Source organism: Gymnoscopelus braueri (assembly GCF_963280865.1).
Source record: "Gymnoscopelus braueri genome assembly, chromosome: 2".
Lineage (NCBI taxonomy): Eukaryota > Metazoa > Chordata > Actinopteri > Myctophiformes > Myctophidae > Gymnoscopelus > Gymnoscopelus braueri.
This window is the reverse complement of record NC_137604.1, coordinates 49,817,528-49,844,560: the sequence shown is the minus strand read 5'-3', so window position 1 is coordinate 49,844,560 and position 27,033 is coordinate 49,817,528. Positions and strand designations below refer to the sequence as shown.

The window sequence follows — 27,033 nt, the reverse complement described above, 5'->3', positions numbered from 1 at the left end:
CACTTGTGTATTTACTGTGTAATTATGGATAGATGAATATGTGTGCATTGCTTCAGTCATTGTCCTGGTATGGTGTGTGTGTGTGTGTGTGTGTGTGTGTGGATATATGAATGACGAATAGAGGCGTTGACTTCATGCCTCCTTTAGCGGTTACACGGTCAAAAACAGTAGATTCTTTTAGATGGGGGCGGGGGGGGGGGGGACAAAGACAGAAAGCAGTGGGACGCAACTGAGGACACAACGACTAACGAAGTCCAGAAGAGGTCCGATCGCAGCAGACGTTATGTCTGCATCAAGTAAGGGAGGAAAAGAATCACTGGAGAGGGGGAAGAAGGAGAGGAGGAGGAGAACACAGTATACAGTACAGTCCCAGTTTAATCCATTAAGACCGGGAACGCATCTGTGTCATTTTAAGATTTCTTTGGCTATTCAAAAATAGCAGATATACAAGCTCATAGCGCGGCACTGAGTGCCGTGCTATGAGCTTGTGGATCTGCAATTTCTTTTTAAATCGTGGAAAATTGGTGAAAATCTTTAAATATATTTAAAGCGAAAAAAAATTACTACGATCTGTGCTTCTGGGGGTCCCTGGAACAACATATTTTGAGATGGGGGTCCGCGGCCAAATACAAATCATTTTGGGGGTCCTTGAAATGGAAAAGTTGGAGCACCACTGATACAGCAACATACTGTTAGGATTTAGAAAACATTTTTAGATATGTATTTGGCCGCGGACCCCCATCTCAAAATGTTTTGTTCCAGGGACCCCCCCCCCCCCCCCCCCCCCCGAAGCAAAGATTGGAGTCACAAATGTTCGCAAATTTTCAAGATTTTTCAAAAATAGCAGATCTGCAAGCTCATATCTGCTTGTATATCTGCTATTTTTGAATAGCCAAACAAATAAATAAAATGACACAGATGCGTTCCCGTATTGAATGGGTTAAAGCAGCGGCTCAGTCCTGTATATAACACCGGCACCTCTAAACCTCTCTTTCAGTCCATACGTACACACTGAGACCTAATAGCGGTCGACCAGCGTGTGTCAGTGTGTTCAGTTCTCCAGGCCCTCGGCACAGACCATGCTGCCGTACAGCTGCTGCGGTGGGTGGTCTTGATGCGCGCCGCGTACCACCATCCGTTCCTCCGGGTCGCTGTCCGTGCTGCCCTCGCTGTCCAGCGGGGTGACCGCCGAGGGGTGACGGCCGGGGCCGGGCAGGGTGCCCGGATACAGGGCGCTGGGCGGCAGCGGGCTGGCGAGGAGGTCGTCGTCCGAGCTCAGGTAGTCCCCCTCCACGGAGGCCGGGCTGGCCAAGCACAGGAGGTCCTGGTAGTCGTTGGTTACACCGACGCCGCCGGGGCCGAGCTTCTGCCCTCGCAGTTCCCGGACCTGGATATACAGAAGGGATGGAATCATACCTCAATTAATCAAGTTTTTCTCATCCTTCGACTTCAATTTATTGTCACCTCACAGGTTTACACCAAAGGAGGAGTGGGTGTAAAGAATAACAATAAGATTAAAGAATATACATAAAGTATTCCTCCGCCTACACATACGTCATGAACGTCAAGGGAATCAACGTCACGGGATGCCTTTGTTTGGCCTGGCAAAAACTCGGATGTGTCTCAAAGAATATGATTATTGGCAGAATCGCGCAAAGTTTAGAATATTTGGCGGTCCCGTTTTCGGATCGGTGGTTGTTGCAATGACATTTTACGGGTTTATTTCATCATAGTGCAACATATGGTGAAGTATTTGCACTACAATACTTCAGCATATGTTGCACTATGACGAAATAAACCCATAAAATGTAATGAGGTGTATGTTCCGTAGTGCAATTCTAATGGTGAAAGCTGTGTTGCTTCACCCAGAGAAGAAATGGCAGATTCGGCCACGCCCCGGTTTAGTTTTTCGAGCGGTTGTAAGTGTTGTGACTGGCCTTAAAGGGAATGCAAGTTAGAGCTATTCCTTGAGATATTTGCATAATTTTCACGGAGCTGTGTCTCATAATAATGATAATGATAATGATAATGATAATGATAATGATAGTAATAATTAGCAGTATAATAACAGTATAATCATTCTATTTTAATACTTTTAAGACAAAACACAAAATGCTGTAAAAACACAATATAGTGATATCACTTCTTAAATTGTTTTAAGAAGTGATATAAAAGAGGGTAGTTTGGCAAGCTGTACCAAAATTCTAGGAGCCCTAGTGACAAAGGCCTGATCGCCTTTTGTCTTCAATATAGACCTCGTCCCTCAAGGCCCTGCCAGAGGATCTTAGACAGCATTTTGCAAGCTATAGGAGCTTAGCCATAGTGATACATTTCGTTTTACGTTTGATACATGAGCCTCCATGATGGAATAAGAAAATCAGGTGATGAGAAAATGTCTCTTGAAAACTGTGGGAACCCAGTGATCTAGCTCTGCATCAGGTGGTAGTATGAGTATGTAGGACAGCAAGTACTTTTTTTACAACTCAATCAGAGCACATGTGGTCTCTCACCAACCAGACCAGATCGTTTCTGTCCAATGAAAACGTACGTGTGTGGTGAATATGTGGTATATGTACGTTTTTGTGTTTATAAAGTTCATATGAGTGTACAGACAGCCACCAGTTTGAGCCTCCTGTGCGTATGTAGGTGTTTTTTTTCTGAGTGGTGTGGTAGGTTTGCATGCTCCTCACTCACTCATGTCAAATAAGGTACGCACATAAATATCCCATCATGCATTCGGGTAGGCTACCCACAGAGTAAGTTGGGTGGGGGTGGGGTGAGAAGGGGGGATCTTCTGTGGTACACCAATGGAACTGCTATGACAATGCTGTTGTCTTCCTCCTCTCTCTGTCTGTATTTACACCACAGAAATGTTCATTCGGCAACAACCTTACTGCGCAATAACATTATCAGTGTTGGACCCAAATCCTCAGCGTTGCTTGAGTGTAAAAATTGACCCAAGGGATTTTGAAAACTCATAAATTAGGAGTAATTCTTTATTTTGTTTCAGTGCCTTGCTAAGTCAAGCTAAATCACAAAGATGTTTCATTATACGTCAACAGAACACTGACGGTATGTGTCATCCAGAACTTACATTAGGCCTACTGCAGTGATTTGATCTCTATTGTAGTCACGCAAGTTTCAATACCATTTATGTGGAAAACAAAAACAAAATCTTGCTATGATTGTGAACGGTAGCGAGGAAGGTCATGGCAAAGTGCAGGGCAGCCTCATTATATTACCTTGACACGCACAACTCCTAGTCACGCACTGCTACTCACTAAATGAGTGAGTATTGTGGGTGGTTACTCGCACGCATCAAGGGCGTTCAACGTGTGAAACAACTTTCACACTATGTCGAAGAGCTCTAGTTCACAGCAGGTTTGTGAGAGGTGAGAACGGTGTGATAGTGGTTGGAGCTGCAAGAACTTTGGTCCCTCTTTACAAGAAGCACACTTGGATAAATGAATCTGAAGTGATATGCAGCTTTTGAGGCATCATAAAGTTCTGTTGGTGTGGTTTGTGCGTCTTTAATGCCATACATTTTTACTTTCACTACATTCGGTTTCAGACTGTGTGTGTTCAAATGAATACAGTAAAATGCCCTAAATGTCATGTCAGTATTATGTTTTGTTATTGTTTATTAGTGTTCATTGACAGTATTAATTACCATTATAATTGATATTACTAATCAGCCATATTGATTCAGCCCAGTTGATCTCTGTCAGGGACACAGCAGATAGTAAGATGTGATTGTTATTTTCCAGCTACTTGTAAACTGGGAATAAACTGAAGGTCAGTAATGAAGTGTGTGCCCTTGTGTGGGTGTGTCATACCTCATTCTTGAGTTCAGCGATCTGGTCTCGGAGCTGGGTGATATACTGTCTGGAATCTGAGTGGTTCAGCTGCCCCTTGATTAACCCTTCTTCCTTCTGCAAGATACACAACACACACGCACGCACACACAAATTACACATTAATTGGAGTACAACGTTTCGACCTACATCACGTTTGTACCTGACAAAGACCTCTGTAGGTCGAAACATTGCGCTACAATTAATAAGGTATTTTAGGAGCTTTTAAGATGGTGCACGGATGTTTTTCGTTCACGCCCACAAACACACATCAGCACATGTATGTATGCATGTACGCCAAGCCCCCAGAACCCAGAGGTTGCATTGAAGCACATTGGATATGCTGGTCATTCATAGGTACTGCAGCTTAAAACGGCCTGGGGCCACTGTCACGAACGAGCGAAAACGGTTTCGACCAATGGGCTCGACTCACGAGCTTGCGCACAAGCTTGCGCACAGGGTTGCCCATGGTGTGGGCGTCTGTGACGCATAACGTGTCACAGAAGCCCCAAATAGGCCCCGCCCGTCACATTTCACAACCCGGAAGAAGGGGTGATTTCGGCCCATGCGCTGGGTGAGCAACTCAATGCAAGTGGATGGGAGGGGATTTCCGGTGGCATCTCTATTATTTTTAACTCTATGATGTACGCACACACCTGTATTTCTAAATCGGCCATCTTCTGTCTCAGTTCAGCCATCGCAGCCATACTGTCAGCCTCTCTTAATCGTACCGCCATGACTTCTTCTTTACTCTGCATGTACGAGGAGAAAGGTAAAGGGGGCACAAGAAACAGAGAGAGAGACAGGATTACAAATGATGTTTCCACGTTTTTCCTGGACATTTCAGCTTTATAGTCTGTTTCAGTTTGTAGTCCTAAAACCTGGAAGTGAGTTTGCAGTGTGTTTCCTAGCAACATTTTCAATTTTTTTTTTTTTTTTTATGTTTTTTGATTTATGTAGAAAATAAGCTCGGTTATGTTGTGTATGACACCAATACAGTGTGTCCTTTCAGCATGTAATGCAAGCATGCGTCAATAAGAGATTTGACCAGGGAATAAATATATTCCAAACCTTGCAGTCAAACTCTGCTTGTTTCCTCTTCATCTCGCTGAGCTGGGTCTGTAGGCCTTTGTTCTGATTGGACACCATCTGGATACGGTCCTGGAGGGCAGAGCGCTCCTGTTCGTGGCGACCAATCAGCTTGCTATGGATCTGGTTCTAGAATGCGAGAATAGTGGGAGGGTAGAGATGGAGCGTGGGAGAGGAAGAGAGTGTAGAAAGAGAGGGAATAAGTCACCGAAATCAGAGAAGAAAAAGATGACTGAGGCCTTAATGTACAGTATGTATGTAATTTACCTTCTTGATTACAACAGAAAGACACGCACATTCATGTTCTCTTCTGCTCTAATCTACAAAGTACATTTTTATTTTTATATAGCACCCATTTTACTGGACCTTGGGATGTCTTTTTAATATTTTCTGATCCAACTATCATCATACTGTACCTACACAATACAATCCTCAGTGTTGATGTACATCTAGGGCTCCATTTGCGTCCGGTTTTACACTTCAACACTTAAGGTAATTTCAGACGGGAAGCGGCCGACGCGCCTATGTAATTCATTTTCAATGAGAGGCGGGCGATTATTTGGGACGCGCGGAGAAGTTGAGGGTCGGTGAGGCGAGCGGGCGCGGGCCCGTGAAATTCTCGTGCTCGTTTCTGCACGCCCACGCGGGCGGCAAGAGCTGGATTGTGGTGAGCTTTTCTTTTCCCCGCACCGCGCAGGAGGACAAAACAACAATGATAGCGGCGCGATCAACGCTATTCCACCGCTCCCCGTCTGTTAAGACCTTTAGGGTTTTACTGATTCCCTAAAGTCAAGGGAATGACAGTCATCACTAACCTGGCTTTCCAGCTGCAAGACATTCAGTTTGACCTCTCTGAGTTCAGCCTGGGCTTGAGCCTCTCTCAGTCTCATGGTCATCAGTTTGTCCTGCAACTCATTCATAGCATTCTTCTTAGGGGATTCCTTCCAATGGCCCCCACCACCACCGGTGCCCCCACCCCGGGACATGTGGTGCTGGAAAAAACATAGGAGGAATGTATGAGAAGTATGTTTATGTATGTATCTGTGTACCAAATAGAGATACAAAGAATAACAAACAAACAAACATTTGTAAAAAAAACTATTGCAATAAAATAAAATTTGATTAAAGGAATACTCAATTGTTTATTGGTCGGACTAATGGTCAATATGTGAAAATAAGTCTGTCAGGACACATCTGGAGCATCTGGGTATTGCTGAGGCAGCAGATTGAAAGCACCACAGACATCAGTAACTACAGTCTGAACTGAGAAAAAGAATGCGTTCCTCTGCATGTGTTAACGTCCTTGCGGTGAAAAGGCGTTACACCGTGAGGACTTAACACACTGGCGGTGTCACATGTTTTGTACAGAGAGACATGTGCTCGCCTACATCCTCCCTAATGAACGAACCAGTCGGCCTTGCAAAGTGTGGCATACAGTAATTTCTCAGTACTTGTTGACATCATTTACTTGATGAGCAGCAGTGACAACAGACTGCTAAAATAAGAGTAGTCTTGAGGATGTGGAAACAAACATTTCCTGGTGCACAGTCTATAGATATATAGACATACAGTAAAAGTGTGGAAGTTCTTTCACTGTAGTGTCAACTTGGTGGTGAAGGTTTTTCTTTCTTCTGTTTTTAGAAGAGGCTGTCCACGCACTACAAGGGGGAATTGTGAATAAGCATAACAACTAAATTGGGAGAACAAAAGGGGGGTCTAGACTCTACGGTCATTCTCCCCTCTGCCACTAGTGGCCACTATAAGCAACGGCCTCAAGAACTGTGTGAGGAGCAGACAGCAAAACGGCATGTTTAAATGGGACTGAAATCAAAATCTTGACACCAAGTAATTGTAGCCTGTGAAAAGCCAGCTTCAAGTCATTGTGTGGACATGCGTTTGCATGTATACTGCATCAACTGTGTGTGTGTGTGTGTGTGTGTGTGTGTGTGTGTGTGTGTGTGTGTGTGTGTGTGTGTGTGTGTGTGTGTGTGTGTGTGTGTGTGTGTGTGTGTGTGTGTGTGTGTGTGTGGGCCTGCTACCTGCCAGCGCTGGTTGAGCTCGGTGATGGAGTCCTGCATCTCTCTGAAGGACTGCAGGGTCTCCAGTTCCCTCAGCTTCAGCTGTTTGACCTCCTCCTGCAGAGCCACTACGTTGTGCTCATCAGGCAGGCAACTACTCCTCTGGATGTACACACACACACACACACACACACACACACACACACACACACACACACACACACACACACAAAAGTAATATATCTTAATAAAATGATATTTAAATGCATATTTATCAATAAGCAAAAGTCATTATGTCTCTCAGTCTGTACAATTTATGCACCCCCCTCTGTGTGTGTGTGTGTGTGTGTGTGTGTGTGTGTGTGTGTGTGTGTGTGTGTGTGTGTGTGTGTGTGTGTGTGTGTGTGTGTGTGTGTGTGTGTGTGTGTGTGCGTGTGCGTGTGCGTGCGTGCTTGCGTGCGACTGTTCGTGTGTGTGTGCATTTGGCATCTCTCTGCCTCTCCTGTAGGTAAGACATTTTTCAAGACTAATACGATTTTTTATTTTCCTCCAGACATAGCAGATGTTCTATTTTACAGATGTGTAATACAACAAAAACAAGCAGAAACACTCACACACACATGGACACCTGCACACACACACAAAGCAGACAATAGTAATGGTAATGGTTCTGTGAAGCAGGCACTAAGTATGTGATTGCTGATGGTATGTTTTCATGTGAACTCACCTTCTCGAGGTCGAGCACCTTGTCCTGCATCTCCTTCAATGCTCCCAGCAGCTCAGCCTCCTGCAGCCTGGACTGCTCCAGCTGCGTCTGAAGATCGTTCACAAATTGATCTGTGTACTGAAAGGAACACCATTGATGTAAGATGGTGGGATTTGTCAACCAACAGTAAAAGACTTAAAAATTTGCTTATTCAACCAATATTTCACCCATATCCTTGCAAAGTGTGGCGTAATTTCTCAGTACTTGTTGACATCATTTACTTAAAGGGTAAGACCACTTTGGTAGAGGTTTGGGTTGTGTAGTTACCTTGCCATGATGTAACTCCAAAGGTGGACAAGAAATCAAAAATAATTGCTCCATTGATTAGAAATTGATAATTCAAAATATGCTCCTCATTGACTTACATTGTACGGTAAAACAGCTCTCAAAGTCACTCTTTTAGCACGTAAACGAACACAAACAAAGCTGATTCAGACAATATAGAACATCATCAAACCCAGTACTGTTTGTTTTTTTAATAAAAATTTGAACTTCCTGTTGATTTTACTATTTGAAGATCCGAATCCGGATCCGTGGATCCAGTCTGGGTTTTCTTCTTAATAAAAATGGTAAAATCAACAGGAAGTTGACATTTTTATTAAAAAAATAAACAGTACTGGGTTTGGTGATGTTCTATATTGTCTGAATCAACTTTGTTTGCATTCGTTTATGGCCGTAAAAGAGTGACTTTGAGAGCTGTTTTACCTTACAATGTAAGTCAATGAAGAGCATATTTTGAATTATCAATTTCTAATCAATGGAGCAATTATTTTCGATTTCTTGTCCACCTTTGGAGTTACATCATGGCAAGGTAACTACACAACCCAAACCTCTACCAAAGTGGTCTTGCCCTTTAATGACTGCAAATGTGTTACATATAATAATAATAACAATAATAATAATAACTTTAATTTATATGGCACCTTTCAAGAGACCCAAGGCCGCTTTCCATCAATAAATAAACACACAAGCTGCCAAAAGCACAAGTGTCTCTTCAGTGCAGACTTAAAAGAGTCCAGTGTTGGCGCCCGAGGAATCTCCATAGGAAGAGAGTTCCAGAGGGTAGGGGCTGTCTCTCACTGCTTTCTCTTACAAAAACTAATAAAATGCAGAAGCTGCATTGATATTCTGGATAAATAAGTATAATAGAAAGCCAAGCAGTCACACATTATCAGTGTACAACAACTCCAATGAACTTTTTATTTCAGAGTAACTGACAGCTAAAATTAGGCCCTAATGTGCTGTCAATTTTACTCAATTTCCCAGAAGGCATTTTTTTAATAGAAATGTTTTTCTGCAGGACATGATGTGTAAAACAGGTTACATTAGGTTGTGGGCAGCAGTTCTCCATAGGAAAACTCACATTCCACAAGTAGTCTACTGCCAGAAAACTGCTCTGCCAATTAAATAAAGCGGTATAAATGGCTTATGGTATTTTAGTTATTCACACACTTTATAAAACAATTTAAAAACCAGTGCAATAGAAAGCTTGTGGTGAAGGCCCTGATTTTGTGTACTGTAGCAGATAAGGATAAAGTTGGTGTCATTTTGGTGACTCATGAACTGAAAATGAAAACCAAGCATATAATTTATATAATGCTCACTCATAAATGTGAACAATAGAGACAGTCGGTTAGAAAGAGGAAAAACACTATCCTACGAGGTGAGATACAATATGATTGCGTGTGTAAAATCTTGACAGATCATCTCAGTCTCAACACCAAACCACACTGGGAGTGACAGTGGGTGTGTGAACTCATGTGTATCTGTGAGTCATCCACACAGTAAAGCTGAGCGTTCATTTAACTCTGGGAGCGTATTTCCGTGGCGTGGCATGTATTGTGAAAGGAAAAACATTGTATATGTTATGGTAAATGGAAAAAAACAGTAAATCTATATACGTATGTGTACATTTCCCAGTGGGATGGTACATCTATATGGTTTATCTATGCATTTCCTGCGAGGGATGGTATTATATACATTTCCCAAAGTAAATCCAAAGCTCTTCTGGTAAATGTGGATAGAAACATCGGGGAACATTTAGCCTTTTTTCAACATGAATGAAACGAGTGTTGTGATTGGTCGTTGATCGTTTCCGGGGGAAATACGTACGGCGAGAAGTCCCGCACCTATAGACACTGTCTGCATTCGGTCGTGACCAGGTTTTTCTCTTTGCAGATGAGTAAGGCTGGGAACGAGGCTATAGGCCGCCGGTTAGATTTCCAACCAAGAAAACCCCGGCTAGCAATGCGAGGCTAGCAATTCAGGGGCTGGAGCCAGGCTAGCGGCTTCTATTTCAGAAAGCAAACTTTCCAGGAAGAGACAGGCTGTAGTTTCCATTAGCTTGGAATCCCAAGTAGGCAGTTTTCTAAACTTTCCACAGCCCACCTCTGAGATACAGAGCCAGTAAACGGAAATGGTGCCATCTTATAATTAGCATAGTGAGGACCAATGCTGAAGTGTGACTTTAAGACATTTCTTTGCCAGAATAAAGTATGAAATAGTCTTTCCTTTAGACATGAAACAAATCTACACTAGTTCAGTGCCAGATGATAGAGATTGAACTCATTGAACTCACACAAAACACGGAAATCACATGAAGCAACACACTTTGTTTACAACTCGCACACTGTTTCATGAATAACATTTCCAAACGTTATGAATGTCTTAACATAAACCCTTCCCTTTTCTCGCAAACCAATGTGGTGTAGTGATTTGTGAGAATCATAGCAGGAAGCACTTCCCATCAGACACAGTTCAAGCGAGTTCTTTAAAATAACAAACTTTGGTTTGAAGACCACTATCTATCAGGCTAAAGGCTCAAACTGGGTAGAAGAGACAAAAACAAAAACAAAATGATTTGGACAAAGCAAAGACATGATACTACTATAAAGTCATGTGAAAATATTAAAGATAAGAGATTCTGAAAATCCATACGTGACAATATTATGAATGGCCATCATCTAGTTATCCAGTCGGGTATTCAATTTACGTATTAGGCTTCTTCTTCTTTGGGTGAACTATCCCTTTAAATGAGCATATTTTATTGTGTACTGTGGGGCACTGTGTTGTTTCTGTGGGTCAGCATTTACCTTGTGCTCCTGCAGCTCTCGGATGGTGTCCTGTGCTTTCTCCAGATTCTCGTTGGCCGCGTTGCACTGCTGCCGGACCACCGCCAGCTCACGCTTTATCACATAGTTCTCCTCAGCCTCCTGCGCCCGTGTCACCTGACCCTGGAACAGTACCACACAATAACAGGGGTCAGAGTAGTCTTCATACTCTACTAATCATATTTTTACCGTGACCCATTAAGCCATTAAGACCGGGCACCCATACTGTGTCATTTTAGATTTTGAGCTATAACCATTAATTTATACTTTGGGCTATTCAAAAATAGCAGATATACAAGCTCGTAGCGCAGCACCGAGTGCTGCGCTACGAGCTTCTAGATCTGCTATTTTTGAAAAATCATAAACATTTTGTGCAAATCTTTGAATACATATATTTTTTTTACCAACTTTTTTTACTCAACTCTTTGCTTCTGGAGCTCTCTGGAACAAAAATATTTTACAAATGTTCGCATTAAAAAATATATATTAAAAGATTATTTTGCACACATTTTCACGATTTTTCAAAAATAGCAGATCAACAAGCTCATATGAGCTTGTATATCTGCTATTTTTGAATAGCCAAAGAAATCTTAAATGATGCAGATACGTTCCCGGTCCTTATGGATTAAAGGCTGGAGAACATGCTACTGTAACTATTCAGGTAACAAAAATATATTGAGCTTGTTTCTGTGCATTGTGTCATTAGCGTTACTGTTTGTTTTAAAAGGTCTTTAAAGGATCATACTGGTCATCTGTCACGTTTAGCCCATGGTCTACGATTCATGCTATACTTGACATTTGGAACTGTAGTGTACTGCCATACTGCACTGGTTTAAGAAAAGAGTGTTGGTGCTGGTGAAGTAAAAATGGTTTGTTAGATTTTTGACAAAGCCTTTGGATTCCATACATTTCAGTACAGTATGAAAATCAACTTGCAGACACTTGAAACTTGTTTGAGGTAGGTAATCCAACACATTAAATATTGTTGTGCGGTTACCTTCTGTTATCGTTGTGTTTCAATGTATTTTAGTCAGTGGATTGATTTGAAAATGTTAGCCCCAAATAGTCCCTGGAGAAAAGATTGAATTATGAACAAAATTAAAACATCCATGGCTTGTTAACCATGGAATGATATTTAGGCAACGTTGACTCAATTATTCAGGTAAGTTCTGTTAATGACAAACAAATGTATAGTCTATCACCAAAGGGGAATATTAATGGGAAAATTGTCTCTCTTTATTTGCAATATATGGCAGAAGCTGTGAATGGACAATGATGTCATGATGCCAGTATGCTCCTTTAAGGCAAACTTTGAAATAATGTTGAAATTAGTATGATGATTTCCTTTTATTTATTTATCAGTGTATTTTTATGCTTTATGTAGATACTATAAGAGAGTTGAGAGACAGGACAGGAACTCTCAAGGAGCATGGTCAGTGCACCGGTTGAGCAACCAGGCACCAGGATGATTTCCATATAGTTAATAGTTACATTGTGTTATAAGTTACTAGATGTAAACGCATAATATGCCCTTTATGCTATGTTATGTCAAAAATCTCAATTGTTATGTTCCATAACTATAAATATGGCTCAACCCAAGACTGGAACGCATCTGTGTAATTATTTTTATTTCTTTGTCTATTCAAAAATAGCAGATATACAAGCTCATAGCGCGGCACCAAGTGCTATGAGCTTGTAGATCTGCTCTTTTTTTTAAAATCATGAATATTTGTGCAAATCTTTAGTTTGAATATATATTTTTAAAGCGAACATTTGTAACTCAAAACCTTGCTTCTGGGGATTCTACAAATGTCTTCTAACAGGTTTCTGAAAAAAACTTATGTTTCTATATGTGGGACCCCCCCCCCAGTTACAAATGTTTGCTTTAAAATATATATACATATTCAAAGATTTGCACACATTTTCACGATTTAAAAGAAATAGCCAAATAAATCTAAAATGACACAGATGCTTCCCTGGATTGAATGGGTTCATCCTCAAAACTGAGATATTTCTCAGTGCTGAGCTTCTGAACCTTTGCATGCTACTGTACTGTACTGTACATGCAGCGTTGTACTGCATGTTCACATTTCCATCATGCAGCCAGGGATTGGTGGTGGGTAGAGGAAAGGATGACAGAGGGAAAGGATGAGCAAGGAGGATAAAGAAGCAAAACAAAACTCATTCTCTCATGCAGACTTTGTTGGTTACTGTTAAGAAGAGAGAGGGACGGACAAACAGCAGTGCAGGGGGAAAAAAAAGAAAATAATGGAGTGAGAGGAGAAATAGACAGGAAGATCAGTCAGTACTCTACCTGTATCAGTCTGTCTGCCAGAGCAGCGCTCTCCTACAAGACCACGAAGGAGAGGAAGAGGAAGATGAATAACAGATGAAGAAAGTGAAAGAAAGGTTGTGGCACCCCGGGGAGGATGAACCACAAGGAAGCCAAAGAGGAAATTGAAGGGAGAGGGAGTTCTACTCAATAAGAGAGTATGTAACAACCACTGGAAGTTTGTGAAAAAGCAAGGAGCATCAAATCACAGAGAAAAGACAGATAAAAGTATTTCCAAGTGAATAGGAGAGGGAAGCCTGATTTATGCTTTGGCGACAAAAGAAAAACATGTTTTTTAAACTGAAAAAGTGCCAACGTTTAACATCAACTCGTTGAAAATATGTTATTTCAAGTTGCATGAAAACATACATCAGGCTGAAAAATAGGACAAAGTGCTTTGACTCTTAAGTGCTTCAGTACACAGAACGGAAGAAGCAGGCTGTGTATTCTACAAATGGGCTCATTTATTAGCAGACGCACAACCATTCCCACACAAACATACACAACACACAGACAAGCTCTTCGGCACAAACGACTCTGAACAGAATGAGTTCCATCAATTCAAATCTTGCAGCAATACGACATGATCTAATTACTACACACACAAAGCTTTCAGATTAGGTCTGTTCCTAATGTGAAGAGCATTCTGGTATCCACTCTAGTCGTTTCATTCCAATATGTCCTCCATAAACCTGTTTTATGTGAGCATTTTACATACAGAGTCAAATAATGCCCATCTCTTACCTTCTCCAAAGTCTCAATCCTCTGCTTCAGAAGCCTGTTCTCTGAACGCAACCTCTGAAATGTGAATGAGAGAGAGATAGAATTAGGCATCAGTCAGTCATTTCACACAATGTATGCATTTGGTAGACTCTACATTTGGTAGAAAGTGTAAAACTTATGTCTCTTTTGTCTAAAGTGCACAAACACATGCATCAACATTTGCATGCAGCCCACCTTGATCTCAATTTGCTCTTCCATTTCTTTGTTCTTAATTGTGGTATATTCTTTCTCAAGCCTGGAGAATTAAGCAGAGTAGTGTAAATATAAAACAGTAATTCAGTGTTGTATTTTGCAATATAAAAATAAATAAACAAAATGTAAAGATCTATAGCTGTACAGAATCGTTCATTATTTCTTCAAGTGAAAAGTGACAAGTACACTGTAATTTAAGGAAAAAGACGTTTCATCAACCCAGAAGCTAGATCACAACAGCATGTGTTTCCAAAATGGCCATCAGTATCATACAGTAGCAAAGACCACAAACCTCAATCAATACAAGTACAATAGCATCACGTCCCATTGGGCTACATTAAGCATTTTCTCCCCTAAAGCAAGCCTTATTAGCTGTCGGTTGAATAATAAACAGTCTCACTTCTTCATCCTCTTGGGGTTATATTTGATCTGGTAAGCCCTAAGGATCAGCTTGTCTGGGCAACTGTCGAACTGGTGGGGGATCACCTTCTGGAAATGCTACAGAGACACAGAGGAGACATAGACACAAAGAGAGGCACAGATGGGATTAGAGAGACAAAGCATGTCATTCATGTTTTATGTACGGACTGGTGGCTGCCACGTAAAAAACAAGTGGTACTTTACTAACCAAGGTTGTTCCTTTTTGTAAACATTGTACAGGTCAAATAAAATGGTGCAATGCACAGTCATACTTCTTCTTTTTCTTTCCTGGAAGTATACCACATCTTTGGTTGATAAACTGAATTACTTCCAGAATATGTATTGCACCTTATCTTTTTGATCAGATTTACCTCAAATCACAGGTCATGTTCTTCAAATAGTGAAAAACATTGCCAAAAGTAGGGTGACCTATCTAAATCATTAGGACACAATTGAGAATTTATTTTGAATCACTACCAGATCTTAATATATGTTTTCAAATGTTGAATTTGAAAGTGAATCTTCCTCGGTCTTCCAAACAACACTTGCTTGGGACAATGGCAAGAAATAGACGTGAGGCACAGAGATGCTCAGCAGGAGGCAGGTTTGAAGGTAAACATTGCAAGTTTTTACTGAAGGATTTAAAGGCAAGAATAAGGGCAAGGTTACCCCTCAGCCCACAGGGCTGCCCCCTACAAAACCTGATATAGTTTGTCTCGCATCACAAAATGTTGCTCCAATTCATAAATTATGCAGGTTAGCTTCACTACAGCACACCCTCAAAGTGAGTGATTTCGTATTTGCATGTGCAGCAGAGTGGAAAGATATTTAAGTCATCATACAAATATAAATGTGTTTACTTTGAACTAAATGCTCGATCTTCTACAAGCTCCATTTTGTTTGCATGCTGATGATTTGACCAGCAGGAAGTGGTTAGTCTCAGGGGAACATCTAAGGCTGTCGCAATCCAGTTTGTCAAAGCACACAAGGTGACCCTCGAAGCGATGATGATTAAAAGTTTATCGAGCTTTCGTTTGCTCTGAGGGCTCAAGGTTTGCACGAAAAGCAAAGGCATGCAGCTCAAGTTTAAGCAAGGAACTGAATAAGCTAGGAGATCAAAATACACAGAGAAACAGGTGAACTCAATGACATAATCAACAAAGATGAAGATCATCAAACTAATAACTAGAGAGGCAAAAACTAAACCAAAGGTGACATCTAGAGGTGAACTGAAGGAATGGTACGAAAGGAAAGCAGTGTTGGTAAGCTAGTTTCTTGCAGTTTGCAAGGTTAGAGAGGAAGACAGAGCTGGGGAAACTACACACCAGGAAGGCTGATGTTGTGAGACGGAGGGTGCTCAAAGTCTGTGTGGCATATACTGTAGTACCTATTTAATCCATTAAGACCGGGAACGCATCGGTGTAATTTTAGATTTCTTTGGATATAAAGACATTGCAGGTAACATTTTTAACTCCAATATTTGCTTCTGGGGGTCCCTGGAAGAAAATATTTGCTTCTGGGGATTCTACAAATGTCTTTTAAATCATTTCTTAAACAAAAAAAAAGTATGTTGCTATAATATCAATGGTTCTCAAACTTTTTACATGTCGAGGTCGGACCACCCAAAAATATATGTATTTGGCTGCGGACCCCCCCCATCTCAAAATATTTTGCTCCTGCTTTAGTTAAAAATGCATATATATATTCAAAGATTTGCACACATTTTCACGATTAATTTTTTCAAAAATAACAGATCTACAAGCTCGCCGCGCTATGAGCTTGTATATAGTCAAATAGCCAAAGAAATCTAAAAATGACACGGATGCGTTCCCGGTCTTAATGGGATAATGGAGGACTCTGCTGAACATGTTCTACCAGTGAGTGGTGGCCATCGCTGGGTGTGGTGGTATGCTGGGGCGGGGGGGGGGATAGTGACATCAGGAAGCTGAACAAGCTTATTAAAGATGGTTCATTTATGAACACCATCCCAATTGGAGCCACTAGAGGCGAAATGGTACACAAATCCTACAAATGGTCTCCTAAGTGGGCGACGGCAGATCTCGAACGTCCTATGTTTACTGGTGCTAGATCCCGCGAGAATGTGTTGCTGGGACAGAGAAAGGTCGATAATAAAGTAGATTTTCTCCTCATTTATCTATCTGAAAAAAGCCATTTTTTGAAAGAAAATCTTGGGAAGATTGTGTCGCTTGTGACTATTGGGTCCAATATTTAGTTCAATGACGATGGGGCTAAAGAATGGTTCAGAAGCTATGTTCACGTTCACTCTTCCATTGGAAATAATAGACTCCAACCTGCTTCCGGTCTCCTAAAAAGGCGGCCACCTACTTCACGCAGATACGGGAAGTAAACGGGAGATGGCATGTCTTTCTTTTATTTTTTTTGTCTTAGTCATTAGGAAAGCTGGTTCTGATTCCGTCGTGGACATTGTGGAGGAGAGGAGGCCAATAGGAGGATGAGGACCAAACACTTAGCAATCATAGACAATCCTTCTCATACCCTATATGTTACGCTTTGGCAAGATTAGATTAGATTAGATTATATGTTCTTTATAGTCCTCAAGGGAAATTCCTTGCTCAGGGTTTGCTCATAAACAAACACAGTGAGGGGGCCTGTTTATTCTGGATCATTTCTAAGGAGTCTAAAGCACTGTTTCCCAAACAGTGGGTTGGGACCGATCTTTGGGTCACGGACCATTTTTTATGGGTCACGAGACGCGAGTAAATATCCCCTTTTTCCCACATTTAAAAGAAAATATAATATTTAAAAAGATTAAAAAAAGAAGAAAGAAGAAGAAGAAATCACAACTTTTCATCAATTAAAAACAATTCCAACAATTTTCTAAAAAAAATCGATAATTTCCATAAATAAATACAAAAAAATAGTTTAAGAAGTAGTGAAAATAGCAGATCTACAAGCTCACAACGCGGCGTGAAGCCTTGGCCATGACCACAACCGTGAATCCTTGGCCATGATGACCAAAACCTTTTGCAAGGCTACAGCAACTGGTGTGGTTTACCTGTGACATGCCTTCCATATCCAACTGGATGAGGTCAGTCTGGTTGTACTGCAGGATGGCCATACCAACACGGAAGATGATCTCTAGACCCTATAGGGATGTGATGCACAGACAACATGACACTTTACAAAAAAGAAAAAACATATTCTAACACATAAAATAGACTTAAAGGAGTAGTTCACAGCAAAAAATACTTATTTTCTATCTATTACACACTCCATGAAGCCTTGAATTCATGGAGATTCTTTTTTGTTTTTGTCAAATTCCTAAGCCACTACCTACCGGAGACCTGAGATGGATCTGTATTTGGTCTGGTGTTTTTTTCCCCACTACATTAAATCTCTTCACCGAACATAGCCGATCTACAAGCTCACAACGTGTCACACGGCGACACGTTGTGAGCTTGTAGATCGGCTATTTTCTGCGAACGCTCATCAAAGAATAGGGAAGTTTCAAGTGGTAAAACTGTCAAAAAAATAAGAAAAGAGTGTGTGTGTGTGTGTGTGTGTGTGTGTGTGTGTGTGTGTGTGTGTGTGTGTGTGTGTGTGTGTGTGTGTGTGTGTGTGTGTGTGTGTGTGTGTGTGTGTGTGTGTGTGTGTGTGTGTGTGTGTGTGTGTGTGTGTGTGTGTGTCTCATACCTCATACATGAAGATGTCAAAGATCCGTGTGGCAACAGGCATTGGGAGGAAGGTGAGGAAGAGGGTGAGGAACCAGGAGGAGGCGTACATGGAGGTGAGGAAACTCTGGGAGCGGAAATGGAGATTTAGCTCTGGAAGCTGCTCCTGTAAGGAAGGAATGATGGACAAGGAGGGGAGAAGATAAAGTGAGAGAAAGAAACACCTGAGCCACACAATGTGAAAAACCAAGGCACACACACATGTTTAGATCGGTGGTTCTCAACCAGTGGTCCGGGGACCACCAGTGGTCCTTGAGGGGGTTCCAGGTGGTCCCCAGCTAAATGATGGAGAGTTGGTAACCAAATGGACCCTTATTAGATAGATAGATAGATCTTTAACTCTTGAGAGTGTAAAATGAAAATGGTTTCATTTAACGCTCTCAAGAGCTAAATTATTGTTAAACATCTGCATTACTTAATTAAAGAATTGTTATTTTGATAAACGTTTGCCTGTTATCTCTCCTATTGTACCAACATCAATACAGCATGGAATTGTGGACAAAATCGTATCCAACGCAAAAAAAAACGTATACGTTTTGGGTCTGAGAGGCTAAATCTCATCAAATGGTGGTCCGTGGCTCAAATGCAGAATAAACTAGAAAAAGTGCTCCTCGGAGCACAGGTCTCCGCCAGGTCAGGTAGGTTATTGTGGCCTCCTGGTGGCGCTATAATAAGCCAATGTGAAAAGGGGTGCCATTTCTTCTTAGGCCTTGCATTCATGATTTGACATTGCATTCATGATTTGAGGCATTTTGTTCCAAAAATGTGTTTTGCTAAATTAGACCTGCTGGTGGCGTTATAGCAGGCCAATGTGAAAAGGGTGGCATTTCTTCCTCGGCCTAGTGGGAATGTGCGTGCACAATTTCACGGAAATCGCATGCTGCGTTGATGATTTGAGGCATTTTGTTCAAAACGAACCAATCCTGCAAACTTTGGAAGCCACTCTTAGCCAATTCAATTTGCGTGATGTTTGGATAAAATCTGTAGGAGTAATATAAAAAAAAAAAAACGCACAAATCGGCCTCCTGGTGGCGCTATAACAGGCCCATGTGCAGAGGTTCTGAATTGGCATCCAGGGAGTGTGTGTGTACACTTTGGCAGTGAGCGGGCCAACGGTGCCAGAGATTAGCTGTTCACAGACAGATGGACACACGGACGGACGGACGGACGGACGGACTGACGGACGGACATACTCTCTCGCCATGCCTTTCGGCCTGGCGGAGACAATTATGGACCTTGATATGAAAAGGTTTGAAAACCACTGGTTTAGATAATGAAGCTGGATACTTGCTGCCCCCTTGTGGATAATATTTGCATTAAAAAAAAATGCCCTCCTACATACTGCAGTCTCTTACCTGTAGTAAGTACTCAAACTGGTAAATGCACAGTCTCTTACCTGTAGTAAGTACTCAAACTGGTAAATGCACAGTCTCTTACCTGTAGTAAGTACTCAAACTGGTAAATACACAGTCTCTTACCTGTAGTAGGTACTCAAACTGGTAAATACACAGGCCCAGCTCAGCCATGCTGGGTTTGAATAGTTCCCTTAGCCGGTACTCCTGCATCAGACGCACAAACACACAGAAGGCCTCCTCCTCTGGCATCTGGTAAGGAAGGCAGACAGTATATTCATTATGTAAAGTAAATGCATTTCTGTTTTCTTTACAATCAAATATACAGTGTTATAGTTGGTGACTCACTACTCAGACACACTATATAGTATTATAGGATATACAGGAATTGGTTCTGGTTAAACGCACCACATTATGGTCTCCATGGCCAGATACAAAACCATCTCAATGAAATATCCTCATCATTCCTATAGTGAATTTGACCATTACCTGCATTAGCAGCAGGCCGACGATGAATGCACTGCCTTGGCAGTATCCCACCTCCCGATCAACCAGTGAATATGCCTGAAAGAAAACCCCCACAAACACGTTAGGTTGGTTTAACTTCATGTGAATAGGAAACGACAAGGGTGACATTTGTAATCATTACTGCATTTTTTTATTGAATATTTTATTAGGCATAAAGGCAAAACAGCACAAGTACAGTTCAAACATTTAGTCTAAAAGGTCCGTCCAAAAACAGTCCTTGCGGTCTTGTTTCCATTGAGGTCCTTGGTATTCAATTCATAAACAATTGAATTCAGTCTACTCCTTAAAATTGCCCCAACACACGCACGTATGCATGCAAGCACACATGCACACACACATTTAATTCACTAGGCAGTCTTTTGACTTTTCAGAAAACGTTTCAACCAAGACTGAAGCTCAAGGATGAATATTCTACATTCAAGGTCCTACTTTCTCACCTTCATGACATTAAACAGCACTTCCTGGCCAAGGCTGTCTTGACCTTTAAAGAACTCATGCTCTGGGTATGTGCGGGCTATGTCCCTGCGGATGAGCTTCTCACAGGGGGACGACATCTTCAGCAGCTCTGAGTACTGATTCTTCACCGGCATGTCCGTGGCGTTGCCCAGCAGCTGCCACACTATGGCCCGGAAATGGTGGGGAATCCCCTTCCTAATCAACTCCTGGGAGAGAGAGAGAGAGAGAGAGAGAGAGAGAGAGAGAGAGAGAGAGAGAGAGAGAGGGGATGGAAGATGAAAGGATGAAGGAGAGAGAGAGCAAATTTACCGATAATCAATTGATAAATATTGGTTCTATGGTGAACAATAGCCCTTGTGATCGGCTCCTAAAGAAAGTAAAACAGTGGGTGGAAATCATTGCAATTCTGAAATAAATAATGAATCAATGAAATAAATAATAATTCTATATTTAGAAATGTACAAGCTACCAGCCTCTATTTAATAGAGGCTGGCAGCTGGTACATTTCTAAATATAGAAACAATATTATTTTGTTATTGCCTTGCTTTGCTTGTTTTATCAAGAACTAACATTACTTTGCTAAATCAATTCTAAATTCAAACTATATTCTGTTTTTCTGTTTGCAGATTTGTCCGGTCGAGTTCGCAGGTGTAGCAGAGTAGTCCTGCCTGAAGACCAGAAGCCTAATATCTCCTCTTGGCTAAGGAGGGATTCTCCTTTGACTGAGCGAAAACGTATCACTATAGGTGCTTTTCCACTGCATTGCACCAGCTCAACTCAACTCGACTGTACTTCCTTTTGGTACCAGACCAGCCAGGTAATACTTTGTCCAATGCAGATAGTAACCCCTCAGTGTAGCTGGTGGTCACACAGAGACATCCAAACCTCTGCACAGCAGTGTGCTAAAAGAACAATGTCTGGAAACAATCTCTATTTCACATGTACTGTCCAAATAGAAATACTCTCCTTTCTTTACCATCACTTTTTTCATTAAAAAAAAAATCTTTTTTTGGTCTTTTATGCTTTTATTGATAGGACAGTAGGCTGACAGGAAATGGGGAGAGAGATGGGGAGCGACATGCAGCAAAAGCCATCGGGATCGGGACTCGAACCCGCGACACGCCAGGTAATGCCTGGGCGCTACACCAGCGGCCCAGACCAGATCACTTTTCACAGGGCCCTGTCGAGCAGTGTTGCCAGATGTACTTGTACGATAATTTTACCCTCTGTACGATGTACGATCAATAATTCCCAAAATGCCCAAATGTACGATCACAATTAAGTGTGTGAATTTACTAAATTCCCTGGCTGCTAATTCGGGATCAGATTTGGCTTTTCAAAATAAGTCAGGAAATCAGTAAATCTGACCCTAGATCTGTACTTGGAGGCATTAAAAACACCGGTCGCGTCTTTCCAGTCCAGTTTCAGGCTTTTATTTGAATAAGGTCCAGGAAAGTGCTAGCCTGGTTCCAGACGAATCATGCCTTTGCAAAATTGCATCTCACTTTAGCCCTCGGCAGATTAGGTCTGGCCCCCCTCAATAGAGATTTCATTTCTCTCCCTCCGAAGTCGTGAGGGACATATCAGTGCCCAGTATCCAAATGTGGGCGGGCTTATCACCTTATTTGGAGCAATGACGTACAAGGAAGCACTGCTCTGATTGGTTCGTACAAGGAAGTGCGTTTGGATCTTTTTGTAACCGCCCCTTGGAAAAAAATCTATCGTTGATAGGGACCAGACTAATATCCACGCAGTGTGTCGTGTGATATTGTCTGGCCACGCGAGGCTGGGAAAGTGCCTTTTATTACATATTTACACGTGTGATTTCTCTTTTTTGGCTGTGTACCATGATTTTCTTTCAAATACGATAATCTTAAGCCTCCGGTACGACATTTCAACATTTCCCATCTGGCAACACTGCTGTCGAGTAAGGAAGAAATAAGAAAGGGCTGAATGAAGTATTGATAGGTTGGTCTCATGATGAATGGCTCTGTCAATAATCCCTCCTATCGTCACATTAAGCACGTTTCCCCTCAATCCAACACCAGTAATCTAATCTAACCCCCGTTCTGTCACACTCACCTTGAGCAGCTTGTCCTTCTTGCGTCTCCACTCCTCCCACTCGTTGACGATGCGTCCCCAGAGGATCCAGGTGTCCTCCTCCAGGTGGGACAGGTTGGAGGAGGCCGAGGAGCTGGACACCAGAGAGCCGCTGCTGTTTCGCCGCGAGCCGCTCATCGAGCGCAGGGACTTGGAGTCCGCCTCCAGCAACCTGAGTGAGGAGGAGATAACAACCTATATAAGAGGCAATGTCCCACTGTAGTCTAACGTGCCTTTATGTCCTCCAATCTAGAGAGGGACCAATCACAGGTCAGCATGTCCCGGTTTTGCCAGAGAAAGTCTGGGCTGGTCTGTAACATAAGTCTGTGGTTAAATGATGCATTTATATAGCGCTTTTATCCAAAGCACTTTACATAGATTGTGCATTACATTCACCCATTCACACACACATTCATACACCGATGACGGTTGAAACCATGCAAGGCACCAACCTGCTCATTGGGAGCAATTAGGGGTTCAATGTCTTGCTCAAGGACACTTCAACACTAACTCTAGCCATCCGGCAGCTCTACCGGCCACTCTACCCCTGAGCCACTGCTGCCCCAGTGGTTAGCTGGTCAATTTATAAGTATGTCTGTCACAAATACTTAACTACTTTTCACCAATTGCCTCAGATGTTACAGATACTAAATATGTATCTAATCATCTGCCTACTGTTTCTAATGTGGGTGTCTGATGGGGCAGTGAACCCATTCCTCATTTCACCAATTAATGTTGAAATTTTGTTCAGATTGACTTCACACCAGTTGGGTTCAGTAGGTAGGTTACAGTAGGTACAATAATAAATACTTGAGTGAGTGACAAATAAGTAGCATGCTACGTAGCATGCTTCTTGAAAGAGCACGTTACCCAAAGTCCACATGTTTTAAATCCTATTCATACTACTTGTAATGGTGTAAAATGTCTTTTTTTCTCTTTTGGCCCACCTCCTCTGACTAAAATGTGGAACCACTTCTTGGATCACACTCACACATATCCTGGCTGATGGTGCAGCTCTGTGTGAGTTCTGTCCTTGCACCTGTGTCACCCACAGTCTAGACCGCTGACACCTGTTTACTGCATCTGGACCTCACATGAGAATTTACTACGCATTGAAACCATACAAATCCATTTCCTTTTTAGGACCCAATGTATTAAGTGTATATACACAGGCCAGCCATGTACATTTCAGCCTGTTTATTTTCCTCTCATTAAAAAAAATTTGCTTAAAAATGTAAAAGAATTAAATTGAGCCTGCATACTCAACTGCTCCTACATACTGTATCTTCATTACTGACTCATTTTTAATGCCAGAAGCTAATTCTTTTAACCTCTCTAAATGACACAGCAAAATATAATTTAAAATTCTTCCACAATTGTAGTCTACAAGCCTTCATGCACACTCACAAGCCCGCACACTCTAACAATCTTAACTGATAATAAATGTGTCTGTGTGTATGTCTATCCCACATAATAACAGATGGACCCTCAAATGGCCTTTTCCTCTTCTCTCTCTCTGTCCTTATAAACACCAAGCAATTCGCCAGACAGGGATGCAACTATCGATTATTTTCTTAGCAATTACTCTATCTATTACTTTTTTCCACAGAGCAAAGTGGCTGTAATCAAATATATATATAATAATCAATCGAATTAATTTGTTTGTTAACTGTTGCAGTTAACAAACCATACATCCTGTGTTTGGTTTAAAGGAGTAGTTCACCCCAAAAAATACGTATTTTCTATCTATAATTACACGCCTTGAATTCATGGAGAATTTAGTTTTTGTCGTATTCCTGAGCCAATAATTAGATGAAATTTAAGTAAAATATTTATTTGGCATACTGGCAGTGTGCACAGACACTCTTATAGACTAGGATCCTGGAGAACCATGGCCTGTATTTCCACTTAATACACTGGGTTCCAAAAAGGAAATGGGTTTGTAGGTTATGGTTTTAGGAAACTGTGACTAGCTAAAATATGTGTATAGTAAATTCTTATGTGTGAGTCAGATGTATTGTGATCATAGATATATTCACCAATGTTTTATTGCATTGGCTTCTGTCTACTAATTTAAAAGACTGATTAGACTGATTAGACACGCTTTTCATTTCAATGTATTTTATGCTTCTTAATCAGGTGCAGAAGTACACGAAAAGGTCACGCTCTGCCTGCAGATGGCATGAGAGGCTCTCTTTCATGATTGTACACTGGGTGCTCTGTGTATGGCCGGTAATTAAATGAAGGACATAGTTAATGGTTGCTATGTATGCCACAATGTTTTGCCTCCGCTACAAAGCTACTTAGATAATGTCAAGGTCTATTTGACTTTCTCTGGACTTCTTTGTCCAACTTTTAAGCAATTAATTGCTTCGACTGCCGTGGGTTAAAATATGTAGGGTATTTTACATTTCTTACTATTCTTTCTATATTATTTGGGTCACATCCCTGTCTGATGGGGAAGCATTTTCAGAAGAAATCTTTTGCCTATCGCTATTGTGCTGCCTAATAACACAATTTTACCTGTTTTTTAGACAACTAGTCTCTGAGCACTAGTCTACTATTGTGGTATTTCATTCAACCTGGCATTTTCATTGGTGCCATTGTGTAAACAGAACAGAATCCTCACCCGAGCCTGAGCCACCCCACAACAGCGGGACCCCTCTCACCTGTTCTGCTCCTCCAGTTTGGCTAGCAGCTCCAGCTCATCCGGACTCAGGTTCTCCGAGTCTGCCGGGGAGGCCGCAGGTGCCGAGAGCAGTGCATCGTGGGAAGATGAGTCCGGGCTGAGCACGGGGCTACCAATCGAAGGGGGGTCTTGGTCCATGCCGGGGGACGATGAGGAGGGGCAGCTCAACTGAGTGGGAGCCCCGATAGAACCCTCTCTTTCTGGACTGGCGCTCGGTGTAGACATAGCGACGCGGTCGCTGGTGGAGGGAGGCGCGAAGCACTAGCGGTGTGATGGGAGGTTTGCAGGGGGGTCTCCTGTAGCCCGCCACCCCCTTAGTGAGGCTGGCTGTGGCTTTGATTAGCAGGCCGCCGTGCTGGCCTCGGAGCCAACCGGATTAGAGATCCTCAAACCTGTCACAGAGATAAAAGTTGATGAAGAGAATTAGATTGACTCAAATCTAGTTATTCAAGCAATACCGTATGGCAACAAATGACACCGTACGGCAACAAATAAATGATCATTTAGGCTGGTGGAAGTTTTGTTCGTTTATAATTCTTAGTGATGTGAAAAATGCCTCATAGAAATACAGATGTAAGATGTACACTTAACAAAAAGGATTGTGCAGCACTTAATTGTGGGATCGCTAAAGCGATCACACTACTGTTATTGTCAACACCGTTTTTTGGCCCCTAACTAGTCCTTCATACTTTTAGCTACAAACTCCGTTCCAACTCTTCAACGTTCGGCCTACTCAGGACATGTCGGCTACCATTTGAATTTTTGAAATAATTTGTACTTTTAGAGATATTTCACTTTTTACTTCTAAAAAACTCCCATTCATTTCAATGGAGAAATTCATACTTTTAGATAGAAACTCCGTTCCAACTCTATAACGTTCAGCCTACTTAGGACATATTGGCTACCATTAGAATTTTTTGAAATAATTTGTACTTTTAGAGATATTTCACTTTTTAAATAGTAAAAATACTTAAAAGTTGATAAAAAGAGTAAAAATACTTAAAAGTTGTAAAAATTTGTAAAAGCTACTTTAAAGTAAATAAAGTGACTAAAAATACTTTAAAGTAAATACCTTGAGTACAAATACTTAAGAGTACTTATATTGAGTAAAAATACTTAAAAGTACTCAAAATGAGTAAAAATACTTAAAAGTTGAAAAAAATAGTAAAAATACTTAAAAGTTGATAAAAAGAGTAAAAATACTTAAAAGTTGTAAAAATTTGTAAAAGCTACTTTAAAGTAAATAAAGTGACTAAAAATACTTTTAAGTAAGTACCTTGATTAAAAATACTTAAGAGTACTTATACTGAGTAAAAATACTTAAAAGTACTCAACATGAGTAAAAATACTTAAAAGTTGAAAAAAATAGTAAAAATACTTAAAAGTTGTAAAAATTTGTAAAAAATACTTTAAAGTAAATAAAGTGACTAAAAATTATTTAAAGTAAATAAAGTGACTAAAAATAATTTAAAGTAAATACCCTTTAGAACCTTTCAAACCTTTAGAACCTCTTAAACCTTTAGAACCTCTTAAACCTTTCAAACCTTTCAAACCTTTCAAACCTTTAGAACCTTTCAAACCTTTCAAACCTTTAGAACCTCTTAAACCTTTCAAACCTTTCAAACCTTTCA

The 27,033-nt window shown here is 41.2% G+C and overlaps 1 protein-coding gene across 1 annotated transcript; it reads right to left on the bottom strand.

Annotated features, from left to right (window-relative positions):
• Positions 1 to 1,051: 1,051 nt before the first annotated feature.
• On the bottom strand, positions 1,052 to 25,627 carry evi5l (ecotropic viral integration site 5 like; the record flags this gene model as incomplete). The annotated part of the gene is made up of 19 exons (XM_080414123.1): positions 1,052 to 1,387; positions 3,837 to 3,932; positions 4,511 to 4,606; positions 4,926 to 5,072; positions 5,759 to 5,935; positions 6,983 to 7,123; positions 7,689 to 7,805; positions 10,820 to 10,960; positions 13,152 to 13,184; positions 13,914 to 13,967; positions 14,127 to 14,187; positions 14,545 to 14,642; positions 17,602 to 17,691; positions 18,240 to 18,383; positions 19,756 to 19,881; positions 20,119 to 20,193; positions 20,595 to 20,819; positions 22,696 to 22,885; positions 25,383 to 25,627. 19 exons carry the CDS (start codon positions 25,625 to 25,627, stop codon positions 1,052 to 1,054), a joined length of 2,592 nt encoding a protein of 863 aa, XP_080270249.1.
• Between the last annotated feature and the right edge of the window lie 1,406 nt (positions 25,628 to 27,033).